Source organism: Carassius auratus, chromosome 4, assembly GCF_003368295.1.
Source record: "Carassius auratus strain Wakin chromosome 4, ASM336829v1, whole genome shotgun sequence".
Taxonomy (NCBI): Eukaryota; Metazoa; Chordata; class Actinopteri; order Cypriniformes; family Cyprinidae; genus Carassius; species Carassius auratus.
The window spans coordinates 5,747,589-5,774,186 of NC_039246.1; the positions used below are offsets into that span (position 1 = coordinate 5,747,589).

Consider the following 26,598-nt stretch of genomic DNA (forward strand, 5'->3'; position numbering starts at 1 on the left):
TGGTGTTGACGACCAGGAGTTAATGCAAAAAGCGACGCAGAGAAACATTCGAGACAAGTTTTCCAAAGCCAAGAAAGGAAAGAGTAAATATATAAGGTAGCAAGTACCAAATACATGTTTTAAATAAATGTTACACTATACTGCTATTGCTGTTGTTCTTTCAATAAGCGTATTTAAAGGGTATACAATAAATAAAATGCCAAACAAACATACAATAATAAACCTTTGTTTTTAACAAAAGTAAATCATGACACCACATAAAATATAAAAAGGTGTAACAATTTATCCAGTTTAATATAATAAATTAACACTAATAAAATAAAGTAACAGACTGACTCCGATATTTTTTTTTTCCGCATCATGCTAAAGTTCATTAATCATTATTCTTTTGTCTATAATATTCTGACCATTGGGGCCCGCCTCACACCTAGATTGCCTACACTTCATCATTTAATCGTTGTTGTGTTTAGGCGATACGTGTGAGAGTCGCGAGTCATGTTTACTCTAGTACTGCGTCACTTTACTCCCGCTGCTGGAGGCGGGGTTTAGATTAATGTAATGCATTACTTTTTAATTTACTTTTTCAAAAAAGTAACACCAGTTCCTTTGTTTTTCCATTTATTGACTGACAAGTCTCCTATCTCCATATTGGGAGAAATCGTAAGTACAGAGGCGTTGTGTGCACTGTGTGAACATGATGCATTATACATTTTGGTGTGAAAGGGCTTTCACATTTGCTATAAATAGAACTTCTTATATTAAAAACAATCAAGCCCTGGTCATATTTAAAAAGTAATGCAAAAGAAACGTTACGTATTACTTTACATAAAAAGTAACAATTATTTTTTAGGGACTAACGCATTATTGTAATGCATTATTTTTAAAAGTAACTTTTCCCAACACTGGTTAACACATTCCACAGCTAAAGTAAACCGTCTCATTAGAATTGCTTGTCATCCCATGGAAGAGAGGGGTGGGGTCGGCAGAGCTCATTAGCATTTAAAGGAGCATGCACCAAAATGGGTTGCTGAAAACAGAGGTGTTTTTGAAAGGGTAAAAAAAAAATTGTTTTACAGTACCATTGAGAACTTTTAACCAAATGTATGTTATAGTCTTTTCATTGAAAACCTAAAGAATTATATCAACCTGGGCAATCTACTTTCCTTCAGACTTGTTGACTTGACAACACACAATAATTGTCCCTTTGGTGCTCATTAGACTAATTCACACCACACTTGACAGACACGGACCAACACTGACTTTCACCAGACTTTTGTATGTTATTTAAACATTCATGATCTGAAAAAAAAAAGTTTGAAGATGTTCAGTCAGTGAAAAAAACACTGATCAGTGACAACAGTATTTTCTGAGACAGTTACCGTATCATTCCTTGAAAATTTCATAATGTAAACACTAATAATATTGTTATACACCAGCTCGCTGTTGTGCTGTCAGTCGAACTTATTGAATATTCCTTGAGAAAGACTTCGGCCGGGTCTTAATGGCATGTTTTTCAATTGCATCATAAATTCATAAAAAATATTTCTGGAATTAATCTTAATAAAATTGGCAGATATTTTATCTCTACATAAGGAGCCCTTACATGTGACTATTTCAGTGCTAAAATAAAATAAAGTTATCATTTTTAATTTAATTTTATTTTTGTGTGAAATTTTCTTGTGCACATGTGATTCAAAGGGTTTCACTTTAAGGGTTCTGTATTTTCGACTTAAAATATAATATAAATATTACTGGTGTTTTAAATGTATGTTTTTGAAGATATTAAGAGCTTTCAAAGGTCCTTAATGCCAAATGTCACTGTAGGGGCCCAAAATGTTTATTTTAATCATACGTGCTACAGTTTTGTTGATGTAGAGGAAATAGAATATTATTTAAACTGAATAAACATGCAACTGTAACAGTGGCTGTGTAAATGTTGTAAATGAACACTTAGATTAGTTTGCTGCAAAACGAACCACACTGTATCCTATAGTCTACTTCTGATCATACTCCGTGGCATGCACGTTTTAGGCTGAACTCATTTAAAATAAGCTGCTTTGTCATCATTAATCACACTGATGACATAAACTGGCAAATTGCTTCTGGAAATAAACCTGATTCAAATGTATTGAGTCAAAGCTCCACAGCTTATGTGATAAGTGTAATGAGTGTTTGCTGTTTAGTCAGGCATGTATGGGCTACTCCAGAATAACCCCAGATAACCTACACAATCAGTCAGTGCCAGTGGCAGAGGGTTATCGTCCTTGTCAACACTGTGGGATACAATTCATTGTCGTCTTTGAGGGCATAACCTCTTTGACAGCCAAGTTACAGCACTCAAGGGCAATAAGGTTGTCAGAGTAGATGGCACTTTTAGTTGGACTTGAATGAAAGTAATACTCTGAGGGACATTTAGTATTTAGTATGTCAAATTGTTGTGTATACTTTTCCACAGTTTTGAGATAATCTGGAAATATTAGGGTATGATCAGGTCTTTAAAATCTGTAGCTATTTATATATATGGTTTTAGTTATGCTCGGTTCTAAAAAAAAATTATTTGACTATAAATGAATAAAAATGAATGCTGAATAAAATTACTTATTGGTACACCGATTAACATGCTGCACAAATTTGCTTATGCTGCATCATAATGAACCACACTCTAAAATATCAGAGCACTTACATTATGTGAAATAAATGTAAATTTATCAATAGTTGTAAACAACATAAGGTACATAGGAATGATATTCTGACAAATAAGATAAATATATCCAGTATAAGCTCCAAAACTGCTCACGTCAGCACCAGTGCTTTTGCCATTGAAGCAGAAGGATATAAACCAAATGTTTGTGGCTTCAGAGCCACTGTATAAAATTGAATATATTATGTATTTTTGGTCAATTACTGGAGTGTTTCTTTGTTCCAGACTTCAGATGCTAGAGGCCATCTGTAAACACTGGGAAGGGCCCATCAGTCTGGCCCTCTACCTCTCAGACGCTGAAGCCCAGCAGTTCCTGCGATACGCTCAGGGCTCTGAGGTCCTGATGAGCAGGAGCAACGTGGGGTACCACATAGTCTATAAAGAAGGCCAGTTCTACCCTGTTAACCTGCTGCGTAATGTTGCTATGGGGCAGGTCAATACACCTTACATGTTTCTATCGGATATTGACTTTTTGCCCATGTATGGACTCTATGAGTACCTCAGGTGAGAAAACCCAAATTTACAATGGTAAAACATTGTTGGTCATTTTATGTTTCATCTCATCAGAACTGACATCTATAATTTTCATAGGAACTGAATCAATTTTTGTACTGTACACAATTTCATTTTAGAACTGATTATTCTAAGGTGCATTTTGTGAATGTTTTGTGAATCATTTAGTGTTTGAAAATGTTACTTATTTCAACAAAATCATCTTTTTCCACTTAAGGCCCTGCATATATTGTCAAAATGTATTGTGCTTTTTTCTTTCTTTAAGGAAAATAGTCTAAAACAATGTTCAATAACTGAGCTTGACAATATAATGAAATACTGATTAAATAATGTGCCTAAACCACCCCCCACCAAAAAAAAAAAACAAAAAAAAAAACATTTTGTTAGATTTAGATTTTTTTTAAAATATGCAAAACTAATTTTGCTCTGAAATTGGAACAAATATTAGAGTGTCAACCCATTTACTGTATATTAAAGCATGTTTTTCATTTTTGGTGCCAACAAAATGTTCTTAGGTTGTGAACAAGATGTGTACAAGAGTACAATCCATTACAATCCACTCCACTAGTATTCCATCTTTTTCTGTCTCAGGAAATCGGTTGTTCAGCTTGATATGGGGAACACTAAAAAGGCTCTTGTGGTTCCAGCATTTGAAACTCTGCGCTATCGGCTGTCCTTTCCCAAATCAAAAGCAGAGCTCCTGTCACAACTCGACATGGGCACTCTGTTCACATTCAGGTGATTAATCTAAGAAAAAAGAAAACTGGAATTAATTCAAAAGTAATGGCAGATCAGGTTTTCTCTGATGTGATGGAGTCATTCATGCTGCTTTTATAACAGTTAATATAAATAATTTGATTGAACCAACCAATCTAAATAGTATTTATTTAGAATTCTTGGCAGTTTTACTTATTAAAGTTAATATTGATTTACTAAAGTGAAGTGATTTGCTTGTCCACAGATATCATGTCTGGACAAAAGGTCACGCTCCAACAGACTTTGCCAAATGGAGAACTGCTACAACACCATACCGAGTTCAGTGGGAGGCCGACTTTGAGCCATATGTTATGGTCAGAAGAGAAAGCCCAGAGTACGACCGGCGCTTTGTGGGTTTTGGGTGGAATAAAGTAGCTCACATCATGGAGCTGGACGCTCAGGTAACACTTATATTCATTAAAGGAATAGTTCACCCCAAAATAACAATTTGCTCACCCTCAGGCAATCCAAGATGTAGAGTTTTTTGTCATCGATGTCACCAATGGATCCTCTGCAGTGAATGGGTGCCGTCTGAATGTCCAAATAGGTGATAAGAACATCGCAACAATCCATAAGTAATCCACATGACTTCAGTTCATAAGTTAATGTCTTGTGAAATAAAAACCTGCATGTTTATAATAAATCCATCAAGGCATTACAAATCATTGCTTCAAATAATTTAAATTCAAATCTCATCTGAATCAGGAGAGAAATATGTACAGATCAGCTCCTGTTTACAAGCAAAAACAGTCCAAAAGGTCAGCTCGAAACAAACATGTCAGTGCATTTTGGGTGAGAGGACCGAAGGGATTGACTTAGGGTGGCGGTTTAAACATTAAAACACTCGATGATAGATTTGTTTCTTACAAACAATGCTTTTCCATTTACAAGATGTTAATTATAAAATGTTAACTGATAAATTTGAGTTGTTTTTATCAGCTGTTGAAACTTTATGCAGAGAATTCATTGCTAAGCAAGTGATGTAATGATTAATTTCTCCAAATCTCTTCCGATATAGAGTAAATTTCTTGTATTGCTTGAGAGTGAGAAAATTTTCAACATATTGTTATTTTTTTCATCAACTGTTTCTTTAATGGACCATTTTCACAGTTTGCAGTGATGCATTTTGTCTGTTATTAACATTGTAAATGTAGTAAAGTTTTTTTTTATTGTATCTTTTTTTAATGCACATTTATAATTCTTTATTTTGTGATATAAACTTGCCATTAAATTACAGAAACTAGTTAATGCTGCTGTGTGAGTATTTCTAATACTCTTACTACTGAGGGAAGGATGGCAAATTTGACATATTTCTTGTCTACAATGTGATTGAACTATTACTATAACGCACACAAATTTATTTTCAAGTGTTTGTCAATTTTTAGATGGCAGTCAGAATTGAGAACTGTTCTTCCCTTTCAGCTGGTCACTCTCAACGTCACGTCAGTGATCGACGAATTGCTATATCGTTTTCGATAGACCAATCTACTTTGAGTGTAAACTAAACGAGCCAGTGCATATTGGTATGCAATTATTGCATCCAGATGCCACTGATCACAGTGTGAGTATAATAAGGCAGCAGGTGCAATGCATACCAGCTTTTTGCTTCGGAGCTGAGCGTTAGTATCATTTTGCTCAACTGTGTCTGCTGTAAACTACAAGTTCAGCATACTCTCGGAAAAATCGTGTGTTGGCAAGACGGCGCTTCAGCGGTGGTCATTTCTGAGTCAAGTGGGTTGTGCACTTCAGGCTGCACTACCCCTTGTCGTCTTGCAAGTAGCCAGTTCCCCTGTGCACCTTAGCACTAAAAGAGCATTTCATAAAGAGCAAATTTCTCTAAAAGAGCTTGTCCTTATAAGGCATTTCTGGGTGCAGTCGTTGCCTGGCAATGGGTGATGGTCATGATCACTGCCTCATGTGTCATGCTGAGGTGACCTTCGCGGATGAGTCATGTTCCCACTTAGGGAAGATGACCATCTTGGAGCTGCGAACCAGGCTCCGCTACCTTGAGGGGGGTGGAGTCCTGTTACCACTGCTGCTATCTGGGGCACGTTCTGGCGGCCGACAGACGAGAACCACTTTCAGCAGTAGCGCGAGTGGTTTGAGGATTACAGTGGTGGCAAACCCCACAGGGAACCAACCCTCTGGGGACCATCACTCCTCTTGCAGCTCCAATTCAGTGGAGCAACCCATGGAACGCGCTGGGCCCTCTTCAAAGAGTGTACCAGCGGTATCCAGTGGGCCTCCCCCTGACCAGATGTCAATCTCAGCATCGTCTGGTTGAAATGAGAAACATCAACATTCCTTAATGCCCCTGTGCCCGGCGGGCAGCTGCAGCCTCCACCCATCCACCAGTCACAGCGCCCCAGCCTGCTCGTTGCAGAGGGAAGCCCCTCTGCGCCCCCGCTCCCGCACCGCATTCGCAGTAGCCTCCAGCAAGCAAGTGGTGGCTTAGAGCTGGGCATACCCTCACCCTGTGGTCAGATCTTACGTTCCTCTGGGCAGAGGTGCTCCTAGAGCAGACCTCCAGGCATGCTGTGGTTCACAGGGATGCCTCCACCACTGGCTGGGGGGGCCACGTACAACGGGCATGCAGTCTCAGTCCTGTCGCATGTGGCAACTCATCTGGCACCTCCTCTTTTGGAGTCGGAAGGTTCAGAGGTCACTTAGTGCTGTTCACATTCTGGGCCTGCTCGACCGTGCAGCCGACGAGCTGTCTCGAGAAATGCTCCTGAGAGAATTGCGACTCCATCCCTGTCGGTCCAGTTGATTTGGAGACAGTTCAGAGCCACTCAGGTAGACGTGTTTGCATCCCCAGAGACCTCTCACTACCAGTTGTTCTACTCCCTGACAGAGGGAACACTCAGCATGGACACACTGGCACACAGTGGGCCACAGGCCTACGCAAATATGCATTTCTCCCAGTGAGCCTTCTCGCACAGACACTGTGCAAAGTCCGGGAGGACGAGGAGCAAGTCTTGCTAGTGGCACCGACACTCAGACCTGGTTCCCCAAACTAGTGCACCTCGCGACAGCCCCTCCTTGGCCCATTCCTCTCAGGAAGGATCTACTGACTAAGAGACGGGGGTATGGCACCCATGTCCAGACCTTTGAAAACTCCATGTCAGGTCCCTAGACAGGACGCTGAGGTTCTAGGTGACCTACCCCAGGATGTAGTGAACACCATCACTTCTACAAGAGCACTGTCTATGAGACACGCTTACGTCTTAGAGTGGAAGCTATTCGTCGAATGATATTCTTCTCGCCAAGAAGACCCTCGAAGATGCCTAATTGCGATCGTGGTTTCTGCAGCAAGAGCTGGATCGAAGGCTGTCTCCCTCCACCCTCAAAGTCCAGGTTGCCGCTATTGCTGTATACCATAACCCTGTGAATGGGAAGTCTTTACGTGAGCATGACCTCGTCATCGGGTTCCTTAGAGGGCCCAGGAGGTTAAATCCTTCCTGGCCCCCCTCTATACCCTCTTGGGACCTTGACTCTAGTGCTAAAATCACCACAGCAGTAGCAGTGCCCATTCAAGCCTTTGCATTCAGTTGTGCTAAAGTTTCTTTCATTGAAATCTCTGCTCCTGCTTGCACTGGCCTCCATCAAGAGGGTAGGGGACCTCTATGCATTTTCGTTCGACTATTTGTGCCTAGAGTTTGGGCCGGCTGACTGCCAGGTAATCCTGAGGCCCCGGCCCGGCTATGTGCCCAGTTCCCACCACACCCTTTAAAGACCAAGTGGTGAACCTGCAAGCACTGCCCCTGGAGGAGGCAGACGGAGCCCTGGTTTTTCTTTGTCCCATCTGAACATTGTGATGCTACGTAGAGCGGACACAAAGCTTCAGGACCTCAGAACAGCTCTTTGTCTGTTTCGGAGGCCAGCAGGAAGGGAATGCCGTCTCAAAGCAGAAGATGGCCCACTGGATTGTGGATGTCATAACCCTGGCTTATCAGGCACAGGGTGTGCCCTGCCCATTCAGGTTGCGACCTCACTCAACTAGAAGTGTTGCATCCTCCTGGGCGCTGGCTCATGGCAGCTCACTGACAGATATTTGTAGAGCTGCAGGCTGGGCGACTGATACATGTTCTCTAGGTTCTATAGCCTTCGTGTAGAGCCGGTATCCTCCAGTGTTCTCACCTTAAGTGGGTAGTGGTACAGAGAGGCCCCGGTTAGTGTCGGCTTGCTAAAACTGCTCGAGAGTGTCCGTACTGTAGAACCTGTTGAGATCCTCCATCACTCTAGGCAGATGGACGAGGTGGAACTTCCAGTGCCAGGCCTTCATGATGAATCAGTGAGAACCATGGAAATTTCACCTCACCTCATTTCTCCATATACACCTAAATGGATGTTATATGTGTACTTGCTTCCGAAAACTCCTTCGGGAAAGATGGGGCTTCCACAGCATCCCTGTTCCAAGCGGAACGGGTATGTTTTTCCAGTGTTATCCAATCTCACCCAGTGAGGTAGTGCTATGACAATGGTGAGTGGAACTACTTGTTCCGAGCCCCTGCCTACACCTAATAGGGGCGCAGGCGGCTCGCAGAGGGCACTGGAAGGGGCAGCACCCATGGTGCTTTGGTAGGGATCCCAATTCATTGAGAGTGACTGACTGAAAGGCAATGTCTCGGTTATGTATGGTAACTCTCATTACCTGAAGGATGGAACAGAGATATCACAATCCATCACCACGGTTGCTGTACTTCCGCTGAGCCGCTGTGTCACCGGCTCGACTCCTCAGCAAAAACCTTGTATGCATTGCACCTGCTGCCTTATTATACTCACACGGTGATCAACTGCAGCTTGATGCAATATTTGCATGCCAATGTTCATTGGCTCATTTAGTTTACACTCAAAGTAGATTGGTCTTTCTAAGCGATATCGCAATTTGTTGACGTCTCTGTTCCCTCCTTTAGGGAACGAGGATTACCATGCGTAACTGAGACGTTTAAGTGGACTGGTTAATGGTCATGATTCAGTCAGTCTTGAAATATTTAATATCTTAAATCTCTTTTTGTTTAGTTGATGGTCTTATTTGCTGTGAATTGACTAATCTTTCAGCATGATAAATGCTGTTCGTTGTGTTATTTTCAGGAGTACGAGTTTGTGGTTCTGCCCAATGCCTACATGATCCACATGCCCCATGCGCCCAGTTTTGACATCACCAAGTTCCGCTCAAACAAACAGTACCGTGCTTGTCTGAAGACACTGAAGGAGGAGTTTCAGCAGAATATGTCTCGGCGCTACGGTTTCGCTGCGCTTAAATACATGACAGTGGATAACAACAGGTAGCTGAGCACATTGTTCAGCAAACCAATAAAATAACTGCCATGAGCTGATGAAGTGCTGTTTGACAGCGCCTGTATAGATGTGTTCAGTGAAACTGAGATTGCAGGGTCATTAGGAGGCATGGCTCGTGATCATCCATTCATTCAGGGATCCGATAAGACGTTTATCAGTGGTGTTTGACAAAGGTGCCGAGAAATAAACTGCTGATTAGAAGTCATTGATGAACTTTTTTGAAAAGGCAAACAGATCCCAAAAATGGAAACTTCTAGAATAAATAAGGTCTGTTATTACTTTTAAATGATCAACTACAACACTGATGCACTTCAGATTAAAGCCTTGAATCTGTCTTTGTCAACCTGTCTATCTTTCTGCCCTTTCTAACCATTTGCCTGCCTGTCTGTCAGTCTTTTTGTTTTTTTTCTGCCTGTTTCAAAGCATCCATCTATATTTCTGCTCGTCTAAATATATATATATATCTCAGTTTATCTTTTTTGTCTACCTAGTTTACCCATTTATCAGTCCTTTCTGTTTAGTTTTCTCGCAATCTCCGATTCTGTCTCACTTTTATTCATCCCTACAATCAGTTTATCTCTCTACCTGTCTGTCTAACAGTTTCGCTGTCTATCTACAAGTATCTTTATATCTACATCTATATCTGTCTATCTCTGTCCAACAATCTCTCCATCTAAAAATCTGTCTAAATCTGCCTCTCTAGCTGTCGGTATCTCATTCTGTTTGATGTCTGTATCAGTCTAACAAGGCTAACAATTTGCAGATTCACTAAAAACAAACCTTACAATCACTTCTTCTTTAGGTGAAGCTGGAAAATGAATGATTAACGTGAACATAGACACATTTATGTAGATCGGGGTTGCATTCTCTTAAAAAAAAAATGTAATCCCATGCATCTTCAGAGGCTCAGATCTCAGAAGTAAATATTACATCCAACAACAGAGCACCTCAATCGCTTAGGAGACATTCTTGTGTACATCTGCTCTGGCAGTGAAACAATGGTGGACTGATGACAGCTCTCAGGGCGGCTCTATAAGGTAAAACACCTGTTCAGTCTGTGCTGAAACGCCACTGTCACTCAAACTATTGTGGGAGGGGCGTGTTTATGTGAAGACACACTGAAAGGCATCTGAGATTGGCTTGATTTGACAAAGGGGTAAAGATTTGAGCAGATCTTGGGTGGGTGGATTTTTATCATTTTAGGGTGGTTGTGTACATGCACTGCCAACACACATTTCAGTTCAAACAACTTGTATAAGAGCATGTAGCATCATATGTTATCATTCTTAAACTATCTATTTCTCTCTATCTCGAACAAACTATATCCAAGTATCTGTCCATCTCTCGTTCATTCTGTCTGGGTAGATCTTTTACAATGTCTCATCTAATAATCTGTCTGTATCTCTTTACATCTGTTTGTCTGCATCTCTCTGTCTCTTTCCTTTTAACAACCCATCTTTATCTCAACAGTCTCTCTATCTAACAATCTGTCTATAACAGTATTTATTTTTTTATTTTTTTGTAATGCCTTTATTATAGTAAGATAGATCAAATCTGACAGGAAGCAAAGTGGGGAAGAGAAAGGGAGGCGGGATCGGGAGTCCTCGAGTCGGGATTCGAACCCGGGTATATCGTCACGCTGCCCAAAAGGCTTTATTTATCTGTCGAACAGTCTGTCAGTTTATATCTCTGTCTAACAATCTAAATATATCTGTCTATCCTCTTATATACTTCTTATATAAATGCTCTCACTCTGTCTTCATGTGATCTGCCTGTCTAACAATCTGTTCATATCTATTTGTCTTATATCAAATATTTGCTTCTAAACTATTTACTCTTTCTCTCTTTCTCGATTCAAGGTTTCTTTCTCAGTGTTGACAGTGGTTGTGTGTGGTGAAGTAGTTGGATATGTGTTCATTCTCAGTGCAGATGTGAACAAATGTAATAAACAGGGATCTTTATTCCTCGGACTGGCAATAATACGTAAAGAGAGGCCAAAGTGAACTCTTTCTTGACATATTAGAGATGGTTATTTGTGTTACTGACTGTCATTCTCCATCAGAGGGCATCACACACCACACTAACAGACTTATGCACTTAAATACAGGCTTAATTAACAGACTTACTGATTTTTTTTTTTCATAATTAGTTAAAGATAGTTGATTTAGAGTTGATGCTGATGCGGTAGCAGAACATAAGTGTATTTTATTGTTACTTTGTACGCTGACTAACAGCCAACAACATGTCTGACTCAGGCTCCTGTTGATATTTTGCCTTTTTTGCCATCCTGACAGCACACAAACTCAACTTTTCAGAGACATCTTTGTGTTAGTTCTCAAATGCCATCCTGTCTGATGTTATACTGACATTCAGCAGTTTCTCACATTTAGGATTGTGAGTTTTTGTGAACCAGATATTTGGAAGATGTTTGTACACAATATTTAGAACTTGATGGGTTCTTCAACAGGCATCTCGGCAGCGTACATGTGTATCAATGAAGTGCTTTTAAAAGGCTACAGTCTGTGTTGTGTGCATTACAGTATGCCTGTGAGATCATCTTTCTAAGCTGACCTCACCCACAGGACTGCTGCTTTATTTCGTGTTATTTTATTGGTTGGGACGGACCATAGACCGTCCACGCTAATGTTTTATAGTGCCACTTTTGGCAAAGCTGAGAACGCACTTGAACTTGCATTGCTTTACCAATTGCGTTGTGATCATTTTTGGAAGAAGTGTTTGTTTACATACTTGCTTGGAGTAAGTTGTGGGCCTAATACGAGCAGAAAAAAAAAAAAGATTTTCTGAAAACAATGCAATGAATGCGTCTCATATTCAAATCAACAGGTCCGTTAGAACAGACCTGGGCTAGTTGTCAAAAGTGTTTTTTTTTGTTTTGTTTTTTTTACATTAGTGACTATTTCTCAGGGTGGGTTTATTTTTTTAACGTCAGTTTCTGTATATGAACCATACAGTCTTGAGAAAGCTATTGAAATATTTTTACCGACACTGTCCTGGAAACAGTAACAGTTCAAATTCAACACAGATTCATTACAGGGGCATGTTGCCACACTGTGTGAAGTAATATATTAGTCTGATAAATGCCTTTTCTTTTTAAAGTATTTTGACACGCACATATATACAAAAAAAAAAAAAAAACATTAGAAATTCTACTAATGTCAGTGTACTTGGATTTTACTTGTTTACTTGATATTCCCTGTGACAACTAGCCCCAGTCTCCTGTATTAACTATGTGAGAAGTAAAACCAGCAGATGAAGTTAATAATGGACATTTATGCGTGACTTTTCTGAAGTAAAATCTTCTGAAGGATACTTTGTTCCAACCATCCAGTTTGTTTTTTTTCATTCAGTTGGAAACCATAAATGTTACTGTACTAAATAAAGTGCTGATATTTTCTGATGTGGAAGCCTTATCCCCTTCTGTGCGTTCAAGTTTCATATGTGGCAGTGTTACAACTGATGTTCTGAGTGTTCAGTGAGATGGTTGCTTCGAGCGGTGTCGTTATTTTTCAGTATTTTCTGAGTTTGTACGCGAGTTCTGATCTGCTGAGCTATGTGCACACTAGCTGATCGATGTGTGTGTTTAATATGAATATGAACGTGTCCAGGATAACACTGATAAAACTGCTTATGAATTCAATTGCGTCATGTCTTTGCCGCTTATTTTACCGTCGTATACATGATGTTACATTGCAAAACAATGTTTTTCAAACAAATGCAGCGCACCATTTGAATATTTCATACATTCATTGGATTTGTTTAATGTATCTAACCACTTAAACCATAGATTGTTGAAAAATAATCTGAAATGTCATTAGTTGAATTAATGTGGCATCATTTTATATAAAAAGTTAAATACTTCAGAGACAGCTGTTTTTTTTTATTAGAATTACCAATCACTACTACTATTATTATTAGCAATATTGATAACTATTAATAAATATGTATTGATATTTATAAGGTCTGTATACCAAATGCATTCAATACATCTAGCAAACAATTAATGTAATACAATTTCAGTCTCAAGAGCCTACTTACAAATTCTAATCCCTTACTGATTCCAAATGACATGACAAAACCTAGTTATTAACGTAATACAGTACATTACACCTTTTAGGTAATTTAACCTAATCAGACTACTTTTGATTATTGGGTTTCTGAAGGAACTACAGGGAGTTTATGAGTTTAATGAAAAGTTTGTCAAACAATTAATCGCGATTAATCACATCCGAAATAAAAGTTTGTGTGTGTGTGTAAGGAATTTACTGTCTGTTCCATATAAAACACCTGAGGTGAGAAGGGTCGTGCCCCCTTTAAGTGACGCCTACGGCGTGACATCACAGGCCGAGGGTGTTCCCAGTAGTATGTTTCTGACGCGATGCGTCGCCGCTGACGGAAGTGCAGAGCGCTTGTGTTGTTGTGCTCGGCTTGTGTCATGTACGGCGGTCTGTGAGATGAGCGGTGAGATCGTGTCATGGCATCCGCGCGCATTATGGCAGCTCTACCGGGTCAGAGCGACGATCCCGCCGAACCGGACCAGTCCCTGCAGCACATGCTGAAGGCCATCGCGGACGAGCGGAACCGCCTGAGCGTCAGACAGGACCTCAGCGGACTGGGTCAGTACATTCAACCCTCAACACTCACCCATCGAGCCTGTCACGGCTCATGTCCTCAATTCACGTCCGCAGCAGGGCGATTAAAGGCGAAAACAGGCCGCGGTCATCTGCTATTGTTTCAGCTGATGCTCCTTTATGACATCATAATTCACGAGGCGTGCCGCCGCTCTCTCGCGCCGGTGATGTCATGATATCTTCTCCTTTCAGCGTTTCTATCTATCTATCTATCTATCTATCTATCTATCTATCTATCTATCTATCTATCTATCTATCTATCTATCTATCTATCTATCTATCATGACTACATATCTGTCAGTCAGTGTAATCAGATAACATGTTAAGATATACATGTTTTACTTTAACCTGTTATAGTTTATTAAATCACAGTACAACTCTTTTTTTTTTTTTTTTTTTTTTTTTTTTTTTTTTTAGCTAACACCTGTTGAAAATGGCGTGGTGGTGTAATGTATAATACCGACTAGACGAAGTGTTCATAAAATTCCTCGTTGAACTACATTTTGGCCGATTGATTTGATTGACGTTCCCTTTGGCTTGGGGATTTTCCATCCTATTGGCAAGGGCTTTGATGATTTTCCGGTCATGTTAGGTGATTTCTACAGGGTAATTTAAGGTTAAGCCGAGGTTCTACTGACACTGTTGGTTCATATTGTAAAAGTGCACCTGCTCGTCTCCATTAAGACCAGCTTTTCTTTACTGAAATCCTGAAAACTCCCTGAGGAGACATCCCATAGCTGCTCTCATATTATTACTGTCTTGTTATCAGGGTCAGAGTCCTTGTGAAGACTGAGTAACTTAAGTCACATGCAAATTTATCATTAATCTCACAACAAACATGTTTCAGTGACTCGCTCTTATCCATTCTAAACTATATACTCTAGATTATTCCTCGCTCAAATGAGCCACACTGCACAAAGGAAAGTAATTTTAGCTTTTTCTTTTTCAGAACATCTTTGATTAGGATGGGTCCTTGTGCTCCTCTCTTTCTCTCTCTCTGTCATCTTTCTTTGATGATTTGTCCCTTTTAAATATTTAATTCTCAGTGCGACACACTCTTAATGTTTGGCGTTTTGCACAGTTCTTCACTTCTGCTTTTGTGAACCTCTTCCTCTGTGTACAACTGGCACGTCTAGTATCTCTTGCTGTCTTTGATGGCACGTCATGTTTGGTGAAACTTAAGTACGAGGTTAGTTCCATTAACATTAGTATTTCAGTGCACTATCCCCATTTTCACAGACAGGGCTTAAGCCTGGTCCTCATCTAAAATGTAAGTCTGAGCTGTTTCAACTGAAATAAACTTGCGCTGATTGATCTTAAAATATATCGATGCCTTTGTTGAGTCTCGAGATGGACACCAGTAGTGTTTTTTTCTTTTTCTAAAGCATGTTTATAAAAATTGCTTAAATGTTCTAATTTAACTTTGGCCTAATCCTGGCTTAAGCCCCGTCCACACCAAGAATGATTACTATAAAGATAACGATATTAGCGTCCACACCGAACGATATCTTCTGTATGAAAATCTGGAATCTGAGAGTGCAAAAAAAAAAAAAATCGAAATATTGAGAAAATCGCCTTTAGATTTAGTCTATATGAATTCTTATCAATGTTTTGATAAATTCACAGTAGGTAATTTACAAAATATCTTCATGGAAAATGACCTGTACTTCATATTCTAATGATTTTTGGCATAAAAGAAAATCATTTTGACCCATACAATGTATTTTTGGCTATTGTTACAAATACACTCCAGAGAGACAGGTCCAGGGTCACAAATCTTAAAAATTTGAGAATGTCAAAAATGTAGATATGACCATTTACTAACATTAATAAATGTTGAAAAAGTACAGTACCAACTCCATTAACTAAATTAACTGAATAATCTTATTTTAAAATGTTGCAGACCTTAAGGTCTTTACAAAAAAACAACAACAACCTTACATTACATATGATATCTACAATTCAAATGAATCTACTCTGATTCAATTCTATAGAAGTTGTCATTTGTTATTAGAAGAAATGAAAAGTTTCAGTAGCTCAGTAAAATGAAAAGTAGGTTGCAATGTTGCAGTTCTTTTAGATAGTGTTGAAGTTGGTCTGTTGTTGTTGAGCTATAGCGTCTGTTTAAAGGTCAGAGATACTTGACTTCACCCTGATATCTTGTCTTCAGACTTGTCCTGGTCAGTTCACTTGTTTATCACGGATGAAGTAATCTCGGCTCATGGATTTTTTTATATTTGTCCAGTTCTGTTGGAGGATCCACCACTCAACAAGCTTAAAAGGATAGTTCACCCAAAACTGAAAACGGTTATCATTCAACTCAAGTTGGATTTCATTTCTTCCGACTTCTATAGAAGGCAATAGGGACCCACAACAGTTTGGTTACCTGCATTCAGAACAACCTGAGGGTAATAAATTATTATTATTTTTTTGTTATCTGTCCCTTTGGATCCCCAGACAGAAGTGAACGGATATCAGCAGAATCTTCTTCTTTCGAAATGGGGATGTGGAAGTCCCAAGTCCTGTGAACATTTCTCTTTCTCTCTCTCTCTCTTTGTAGATTGATAACCCTGGAAGTAAATGTGGTGTTAGGAGTTACTGAAGCACTACGGTAGCACCTTTTTAGCTGACAAGGTGCTGGTGCAGATCTGGAAGTGTGGCATGTTTCTGAACAGCTCTCAGTCTCGATGGATTGACATAGAACAAATCTAAATGGCTCATTTGCACCAATAAATATGTCACCTATCACACATTGCTATTGCAGCTAATGCTGACACAGGAACACTGAATCAAATGTTTTTTATATTGTTCGTCTTTTGAATGTTTTCAAAACCTTGTGATCATATATTCATTTATTTGTGTAGCCATTTCAGAACTGAATGACAGTGTTCATGTGTTTAATATTTAGCACACAGTGGGAAAAGAAAGTATTGAAAGAATTTAGGAGGAGAGGTTTATTTTTTTTTATGAAAGATTATGACAATTGTAGAATATGCAGTAATAGATGTTTTAGAGTTAAGCTCAAGAATGTGTATTAAACAAGTAAATAGGATACATTTTCATTAAATTTTTTTACTGTTATATGTTTGTTGAACTTGCAATAACATTGAAAATCACCAATACAATCTGAAAACAGTGGTCACCGTTTTTACTTCCTAAGAAATCTGACCAAAAACCTAAAAAAAAAAAAAGTTAGCAACTTTCTAACACAGAAAAGGCAGTAGATGTGGCTGAAATTTTGCGCAGGAGCCTTTTGATTAAAACTCTTGTACAAAATTTAAATTTTTTTTTTTTTTTTTGTTAAGGGTGCTTCAAGGATGACCGCATAGTGTTCTGGACATGGATGTTCTCCACATACTTCATGGAGAAATCGGCACCACGTCAGGATGATATGCTCTTCTATGTGCGCCGCAAGCTCTCTTACGTCAGTGCAGACAACACAGAAGGGAAGAAGGTGAGAGGAACCTATTAGTTCTCATTGAATATGGTGTAGAGATGAAAACTGGAAGAGAGCTTCATGCATGTCCTAGCGTTTTTGAGCACTTCTATGTATAAACTCTAGCATTTTCAATTGGTTGAACGAATTGAATGAGTCGTTGATTCAGTAAAACATACAAAAAGACTTGGCTCGTTTCTGAATGAATCGGTTGAATGAATGAATAAATTAATTACTTATTAAAACAATTTGTCGCCAGCTACTGGTGGTTTGCTTTTATATTTAAAATTATCATTGCATTTTAGTGTTAAAGCTTTAGTGTTTAGTTAGGGGAAAAAATGCTCATTTATAAACGGTGGGAAATCAATATATATATATATATATATATATATATATATATATATATATATATATATACAGTAACTAATTTCTCAGAATTTTTTTTTTTTTTTGAGAATTGATCATGTGAGAAAAAAAAACAACAACATAGTTTTGTTTGTATATAATGTCAAATTTAATTTCTTAGAAAGAAAAAATCTGTATCAGCCGGCAGAGGTGGACAGTAGTGAAGTGTTTTTACTCTGCTGTAAAAGTACTTTTCATGTTTCTGTATTTTATTAGTGTGTTTTTCTTTAGAAAACTTTGCTTCACAACATTCCAAAGCATAATATTGTACTTTTTACTGCACTACGTTTCATAATAAATATAATTAAATACTTAATTACATTAGAAATCTATTACTTTCTTTCACTCTAGTAAAAGTAATTCAAAGATTTACTTGAGTACAAGAAAGTACGACATTTTTAATGTTTCTAATGTACTGAGGGTAAAACAAACATGTTTATTGCAGTAAAAAGTATGACATTATGGTTTGAAATGTAGTGAAGTAAAGTTTTCCAAAGAAAAACACTCATTAACTACAGATACGTTTTAAATTTACTTGAGTAAAGTAAAAAATACTTCTACTGTCCATCTCTGTCGGCCGGTCACACTTAACACGAAAATTGGGAATCACAATCAGCTAAGAAAATTGCAATCGGTGCATCTCTAATAGTTGACATTTAAAAGTACCTGCTAAAGCTAAACGGACTTTCCAAGATGGCCGTTTTGTTCCCTCACTTTATTTTCTCCAACTCAGGAGGTTACATCATACAGTTACAGATTGTGATTGTGTTGGTTTCAGGTGGAGGTAGAGGTTTACAGAAGAGACTCTAAAAAGCTGCCTGGACTCGGTGATCCTGACATCGACTGGGAGGAGAGCGTCTATCTCAATCTCATCCTGCAGAATGTAAGCAAACCTCAGTGATCAGACGCTATGGGCCGCAACGTAAACACAATGAATTGCGCTAAAATATCTACAGTAAAACAAAGACACTTACTCTGCGACATAAATGTTTTCATAATGTCTTTTTGGTGTAGTTTTGTTGATAGTATTTTTGTCCGACAGCTGGACTATGTGGTCACATGTGCAGTTTGCACACGCTCAGATGCAGGAGACATCCATATCCACAAAAAGAAATCCCAGGTGAGACAACATTTAAGCCGTTTGTGTGTTGGGATATAACTACGCAGTTCAAATGCAAGGTAACACAGTAGGAAGTCACCAGGTAACAGTACAATTTAGTTAGCCGTCTTTGCCTAAACTCAGGGTTATGATACTATAAGGTGATTATTATAAAAGGAATTGTATATACTTTTCAATAATGAGGCATTTACTGCACAAAATCATAGCAACAGGGTTCAGAGTCTTGCAGTTATACATTATTAGCCTTAGCTGAAGATTGACACCAGAAGGTGTTTATTACTAGATCATTTAAGGTGCTTTATAGTATTCAGTTGTTTAAAAAAAACTGAGAGACTTGACAGTTTTAGTCATACTTTATTAAAGGGTCCTCGGATGCCTAGTTTCCACAAGTTGATATGATTTTTAAGGGTCTTAATGAAAATTCGAACATACTCTGGTTAAAAATTCTCAGTCGTAGTGTAAAATAACACCCTTTTCACAGCAAGCCGTTTCAGTGCATTTCCCTTTAAATGCTAATGTGCTGCTTTGGTGAGGGGCGGGGTCTCTCCCTCAGTTCTCCGAGAGCCCGTAATCTTTAGCAACATTCATTGTGAAACCTGCTAACTAGCACATTATTCGGAAAGGCGATCATTAAAAAACGTATCACTTTTTTTTGGAGGTGAAGCTAAATCACGTATGATTCGCGCGAACATAGGTAGATTCATTTAGATTGGGGCGCATTCCCTTCAAAAACAAACCTAATATCTAATAACTGCATCTTCAGCGGCTCAGATCTCTGGAGTAAATGACAACAGCTGTCACTAAGGAGCCAGTCTTGTCCAGCATCAAAACAATGGCGGACGGATGACAGATCCCTCTGGGCGGGTCTAAGAGAAGACAGCCGTGTCAATCAAAAATCGTGGGATGGTCCTGGGTCTGTGTGATGTCACACAAACAAGAATCTGAGATTGGCTCGGTTTGAAAAAGGGGATATCATTTATCTGGATTGAATAAAAACACTGGGTGGATTTTTATCATTATAGAGTGTTGTACACACACTGTCAACACACATTTCAGTTCAAACAACATGTAAAATAGAATTTTACATCTGATGACCCCCTTAATCTAATGCCTTGGTTTAAAAAGAAATCATAGTAAAAGTCTGGCTATTACTAGGCTAAGGTTGTGAGGGTTATGAAACTGCACATTGTAGTTTAATACTTAAAAGTTTAAAGCATGAAGCATCAGATCTTTACTACACTGAATACTCATAACAGGGTTAATAGTTAAACCCTTCAGTCAGCTGTTATTAGAAAAACCATAGGATTATGAAGTTACAAGCTACACTACAGTCACAACACAAACTCATGGTTCCTACTGACACAACCAGATAGCACACAAACATCTCCAAAATGTCTGATAAACATTTTTGAAAAATGACCCGATCTAAACAAACTGATAAAAGAGAGTAGGAAGTTTGCATCCTTGTAAGGTTGATAACACAGATATACCATAGCTAAATGATTTAATGTTATTTCAGTGAATTTGCAACAGTGGCTTTCTTTATTTACAGCAAGTGTTTGCCTCTCCAAGCAAACACCCAATGGACAGCAAAGGGGAGGAGTCAAAAATGAGCTACCCCAACATCTTCTTCATGATTGACAGCTTTGAGGAGGTAACCTTTTTTTAGGCTCTTAAATCACATTATGGTGCTAGATCGAAACTGCCGGTCATCTCTAGAGCGGTGTACTGCAAAATCAGGTTAATCAAAGAAGACCCAAGTGTGTCATTAAACGTAAGAAAATAAAATACCGTATTTTTCGGACTATAAGTCGCACCTAAGTATAAGTCGCATCAGTCCAAAAATACTTAGAAACAAGAACCAAGAGAAAACATTACCGTCTACAGCCACGAGAGGGCGCTCTATGTCTTCAGTGTGGACTACAGGAGCTGAGAAGCATAGAGCGCCCTCTGGCAGCTGTAGACGGTAATGCTTTCTCTTGGTTCATTTCTCTCGGTTCATGTCAAATTAATTTTGATAAATAAGTCGCACCTGACTATAAGTCGCAGGACCAGCCAAACTATGAAAAAAAAGTGTGACTTGTAGTCCGGAAAATACGGTATACGTTCTGAGGTCGTGTCAAAGTCATATCTTTCTGAGGGTTGTATGAACAGGTTTGCATGGTTTTTCTGGTGGTGTTGCTACCTAGTTTTTAAATCAAAGTGTCCAAAGTTCCACACTTTGCTTTTTTTCTGTAAAGTACATCATAAAAGTATTTAAGGTGCTATTTTTTTACTATTTATTACAAAACGGCATTAGAATACAGCATAAGTACATGAATCGGGATGTACATGTAGTAAAATTCACTGAAGTAAAAAGTATGGCAACACATTGACATCAGATTATTTTTGATTATTATTGTCTTCTTAAGTTTTATTTTAGTGTCACTGATAGTAATACAAAGACAGTTCACTCCTATATTCACGAGGGGGAGAAACTGCAATGTGCAATATGATGGAAAAGTCCTGCCTTCCTAAATTAAGGAGCCAATCCCTGATTTGTAGAGTCATTGTGTCACTACAGCGGCTGTATAATCTTGGGTTTCCATACTTTACCACTGGAGAGCGTTCGTCTCCTCCGTGTCACCCTACTACCATTTTGGAGAATAACCAATAAATATAAATATCATATCCACTGCTGTTCTGACATGTACATCACAAGGATACGTTTTCTGTGTTTATTTAGGCTTTGATTTGAATGAAGACAATGTATATGTACAATGTATATCTCTTTAACTAACAGCCCGAATAATTAGTAATTCTGTATAACTAGTGGTGTTATTGCCATCATTGGCTGTGATTGTTGTGTGTGTCGGGCAGGTGTTCAGCGATATGACTGTTGGAGAAGGTGAGATGGTTTGCGTGGAGCTGGTGGCCAGTGACAAAAGCAACACATTCCAGGGCGTCATCTTCCAGGGCTCCATCCGCTACGAGGCCCTAAAGAAGGTCTATGATAACCGGGTATGTTTCCTTTGACTTTTGTCCAAACATTTGCTTTTGGTCTGTATCTCATTTGTACTGTACATTCTTGTAGGTAAGTGTGGCAGCGAAGATGGCCCAGCGGATGTCATTCGGCTTCTACAAGTACAACAACATGGAGTTTGTGCGGATGAAGGGTCCTCAGGGGAAAGGTCATGCTGAGATGGCTGTGAGTCGAGTGCCCACTGGAGACACCTCACCCTGCGGCACTGAAGAGGACCAAGACTCCCCTCTTCATGAGAGGGTTAGTTAAACACAATTCATTAGATATTTTCAAGTGATGCACAGATATTGAACATTTGCATTTGTTCTCTACAATGAAAATTATGTAACTACATATGATGCCATTAATTTAGTTTTTAAAGTAACTGAAAGCCTTGTTTTCCTCATAGGTGACGTCATTTAGCACTCCCCCGACCCCAGAAAAAAACAGGCCCTCCTTCTTCTCACCGTCACTCCGCCGGAAAGTGCCCCGAAACCGAATTGCTGAGATGAAGAAATCCCACTCAGCAAATGACAGTGAGGAGTTTTACAGAGAAGAGGATGATGAAGGTACACAGACATACTGGGCAGTACTCTTTTAACAATATTGAAGTTTTGCTATGTAAATATATCTAAAATTAAATGCTGCGTGTCTAAAATGTATATTTACAAAATACCGAGCCCCACACGACATGCAGAAAAAAGTAAATTGTGCATACGATTTACTAAATCGTGCACATGGAATAATAATGTAATTTGTAATTTGTGCGTTCAGTATAATAATTCATTACTTCATTTTAAATAAAATTGTGCACATGAACTAGTAATTTGTTCTACTTCCTATCCATATTGTCTCTAATATTGATGCCTATATATTTTAAAATGATTCCATACAGTTCTGCAAGGCTTTTGAGAACTCATTCCCAACTAAAAATAAAAGTTAAAATGAAAGTGTCTCTTTCAGTAACAGTATCATAACATGACATAGCAGCAACAGGTTTATGAGAATGTGGACAGGAAGTGGAAAGAATTATTGTTTTCAGTGCACAATTTACTTAAAACAAGGGAACAAATTATTATATCATGCGCATTGTTTACTTAAAATGAGGGACTGAATTATTATATTGTGCGTACGGTTTACTTAAAACGAGGGATCAAATTATTATATTGTGCACATTGTTTACTTAAAACGGGGGACTGAATTATTATATTGTGCACACTATTTACTTAAAACAAGAAACCTAATTATTATATTGTGTGCATGATTTATTTAAAAGAAGAGACCGAATTATTATATTGTGCACATTATTTACTTAAAACAAGAAACCTAATTATTATATTGTGTGCACGATTTATTTAAAACAAGAAACTGAACTATTATATTGTGTGCACGATTTATTTATAAATAGTGTACTCTATATAATAATTGTGTGCAATACTTAACTAAATAAGGAAACAAATTAGTAAATTGTGTGCACAATTAACTTTTTTCCCTGCATGTTACGTGTGGGGGTCCATAACGAAAGACAATTTTTTGTTTGTTTTTTAATATATGTGTGTGTGTGTGTATGTATGTGTATATGTATGTGTGTGTGTGCATATACATATATACATATATATATATATTAGTGATTCATTGTTAGCTTTATATATTTGTTTTTATTCTGACAGTAATCGTGAGATTAGTTGTGTCTAGTTCTTTGCCAGCCCTAGTTTTGAACAGGAATAAATAAAAACAAATATACATTCAGTTTTGTTGGGGAAAAGCATTCCTTCTTTGCAACAGTCATAGTTTAAATTTTTAAGTTAAATTAAAGGTGCTTTCCTCTTTCCTCAGACTTGTGCAACGCCACAAACTTGCGCTCCCGCTCTCTGTCAGGAACGGGCCACTCACTGGTCGGTTCTTGGCTCAAGCTGAACAGAAAAGAGGAGTATTTTCTGTTATATTCCCACCTCACCTACGTGACTCTTCCTTTACATCGCATCACCACAGGTACAGCACACCTGTACTCCATACAAACATGCTTTTGTTGCATTATTAGCCTTGAATTAAAGTGGCTCCATTGTTTTCTTTTTAGATATTCTGGAGGTGAGACAAAAGCCCATTTTGATGACATAACATTAACATAACATGAACTGTTACCAAGTGCCTCCTCACATCAGGCCCCCGAGGAACCGGCGTGTGTCGTACGGGACAGATAACCAAAATCAATGAACAATACGCAACAGTGAACGAGAAGAGGCAAAGCGAAACCTAAGGAATAAACTCCATCAATTGGTGCCCTCCAGAATGGTTTGAGACCTGGAACTAAAGTGGCACTAGACTGTGAGTAATGTTTATTGGGAGATGAAACCCAATAAACGAATGTCGTTCTTGTAAATACACAGCTGCTTAGATACTCAGTGAACTGTACCGACCACAGCCGCCTCCTTTCAACCCTCCTCCAGGAGACACTCGTAGGTTTCACTATATTAATGATTTTGTGTGTAGTATATTTTCCAAAGGACGTTTCCTCGCAGCTCTAGGCCTTAATACTTCACTAACCAGCCAATCTATATCAAACGTCGTCCTTTTGGTAGCCCATTGCTGAGAGAATCGCAAATATCCGATTGTACCGTCTGTGACTGGACATGTTCGAGGGGATTTCTGATTTCCAAACACTAGTGAATGTGACGTATCTCCTGAGAAGACTCGTGTTTCGTAGGCCGTTTCCAGTAGATGGATGACACCACCACCTGAGCACAGTTCTTGGAAACCTCTCCGTCCACAAAGACACTTGAACAGGACACTAGATCACATGATCCCACCCAGCAGATGTTTTTTTGATTTTTTCTCTGAGTTTCTGTTTTGAGAACTCTTTTGCACTAAAGGGCTTTTGGAGTTGAATACGTAACGCCAACCCAAAGTGTCAGTATTATTTTGTTTTGTACGTGTGTGTCGGCTGAATGTAATAACTGACCCGACAGCTTTAATATCTATTTGATATTTGATAGGCCAGCAGCATTTGAAGATGTTGTTCAAACTATTTTAAGACTCTCGTCTTCAGGTTTATTCCATTCTTTGCTTTAGGCGCAATGCTTCAGTGGAAGGCTGTTTTTAAGGAAGTCCCAGTTTGTTAAACGCTTTTCGCGCACTTTTCTATTAAGTGGTAACTTAGCAGTAAATGTGCATGGTGTCGCATTTATGTTGTTATATATATTCACACACCTTTTCTGTACATCTTTATGAAAATACACATTATAAAAAAAGTTCCTGGTTAAATTTTATTGCCCAGTTACTAAATGTCTTGTTGTGGGATATCGCACAAATTCTTGGAGATTCCAAAACTCGTAGGATCACTTTTTTATATAGAGTTAGACTGTTTCACATGAAACACTTAATGTAAACTTCTTCAAATATGAGACAAATACAAATTCTGCCGCTCTAAAACTATATTATAGTGTTATTATTTAGTTCAAGTCACTATAGTGTTGGTTCTGTTCAATTCAATAACCATGTAAAGTTCAGTGTAATTTACACTTAAGTATAATTATTCTTAATTTATACAATTTAGTGTAAAAACGAATTGATTTGGCCTCCACATTATAGAGGCCCAATGGTATTAACAACCATGTCCACGTCTGCCACAGTTAAAACATTCACTAATAACACAAATTTGCATTTGCTCCATGATTTGATTTATTTTTTTTCGTTTTTGATTTGTCGTTGGTTGAGGCTGATGACTCCTGTGTTTGATCAGTTGGATTCTGCAGTTGTTAAAGAGTCTCAAAGAACTGCACAGAGCAAATCGACCAGCACATCATGCTGTATGTTTTTTCTGCATGCAGTCAGTAATGACAACACAATATAATGTGCTTTTCACAGAGAATTCACAAATCGACAGATTATAATGTGAGATCATTCACATAACTGAATATTGCACACTGTGCACAAACATGTCAATAAGCAATCTATGGAGGACCACATCAAGTTCAACATCAAACAATCTAGTGATGTTGACTGTAGTGCAATTTCCTACATTTTGCATCTTTCTGCAATATTTCCCCTACCTAAAGATTTTAAATTGTTACAAGTAATTTATATATATATATATATATATAATCCGTAACTTACAGGAAATGTTAAAGATTGCTGGTCATGCAACTACTTGAAAACATTGATTTGTTTCTATCTATCTTTCCGTTTCATACATTTGATTTGAATTCTATTATTTAAGCTTGTGATATGGAGTGGGTCAGTCAGTGCTTCCAGTTCTAACAGTAAAAACACAAGGGGGCAGCACTTCCAACAGAATCTTCTGGATGACTGATCAAACAACACAAATCTGATGCTTTAGTACATGGATAGTTCTCTCAGTCAAAGTAGGTGCTTAACCTTTAGGATATATACTGTATTGTTCATCCGTTAAATACATAAAACCAGCGGTCCATTCGACCAAATACTAAATAAGCTGTTATATTAATTGTCCAACTTATTAAACGAGGTTTGCAACCTTATTACTGATATTTATGTCTTAATGACATGTTGATATCCATGCCAGAATGAGTGACAGGGATGCAGAGGGATAATTAATCCAAAAATAAAATGTTTGATAAGCCTCAAGTTGTTCTAAACCAGACTCACTTGTGTAATGCAATATATATATATTTTTAAGTTGTACATTTGTAACTAAATGTTGGTTTGTAGATCCATTTTTCTAACTACAATGTTGTTACC

The 26,598-nt window shown here is 38.4% G+C and overlaps 2 protein-coding genes across 3 annotated transcripts in view; both read left to right on the plus strand.

Moving 5' to 3' along the window:
• The window catches only part of large1 (LARGE xylosyl- and glucuronyltransferase 1), a 31,643-nt gene extending 18,717 nt beyond the window's left edge, over window positions 1-12,926 (plus strand). For both annotated transcript variants that reach the window (XM_026224181.1, XM_026224190.1), the window contains 4 exons: window positions 2,927-3,205; window positions 3,806-3,952; window positions 4,176-4,371; window positions 9,065-12,926. In XM_026224181.1, coding sequence (XP_026079966.1) covers window positions 2,927-3,205; window positions 3,806-3,952; window positions 4,176-4,371; window positions 9,065-9,262 — 820 coding nt within the window. In that variant the 3' untranslated portion in view covers window positions 9,263-12,926. The remainder of the gene's footprint in view (window positions 1-2,926; window positions 3,206-3,805; window positions 3,953-4,175; window positions 4,372-9,064) is intronic.
• A 694-nt stretch (window positions 12,927-13,620) lies between these two features.
• kiaa0930 lies at window positions 13,621-25,554 on the plus strand. The gene is made up of 10 exons (XM_026224218.1): window positions 13,621-13,905; window positions 17,226-17,374; window positions 18,540-18,644; window positions 18,804-18,881; window positions 20,434-20,535; window positions 21,741-21,881; window positions 21,955-22,143; window positions 22,292-22,451; window positions 23,719-23,874; window positions 23,960-25,554. Exons 1-10 carry the CDS (start codon window positions 13,764-13,766, stop codon window positions 23,998-24,000), a joined length of 1,263 nt encoding a protein of 420 aa, XP_026080003.1. The 5' UTR covers window positions 13,621-13,763; the 3' UTR covers window positions 24,001-25,554.
• The last annotated feature ends 1,044 nt before the right edge of the window (window positions 25,555-26,598 follow it).

Coding starts and splice junctions, on each gene's coding strand:
- kiaa0930 (XM_026224218.1), top strand. CDS start 13,764: ATGGCATCCGCGCGCATTATGGCAGCTCTACCGGGTCAGAGCGACGAT. Junction 18,645..18,803: donor TCAATCTCATCCTGCAGAAT/GTAAGCAAACCT, acceptor TTTGTCCGACAG/CTGGACTATGTGGTCACATG. Junction 22,144..22,291: donor ACTCCCCTCTTCATGAGAGG/GTTAGTTAAACA, acceptor TTTTCCTCATAG/GTGACGTCATTTAGCACTCC.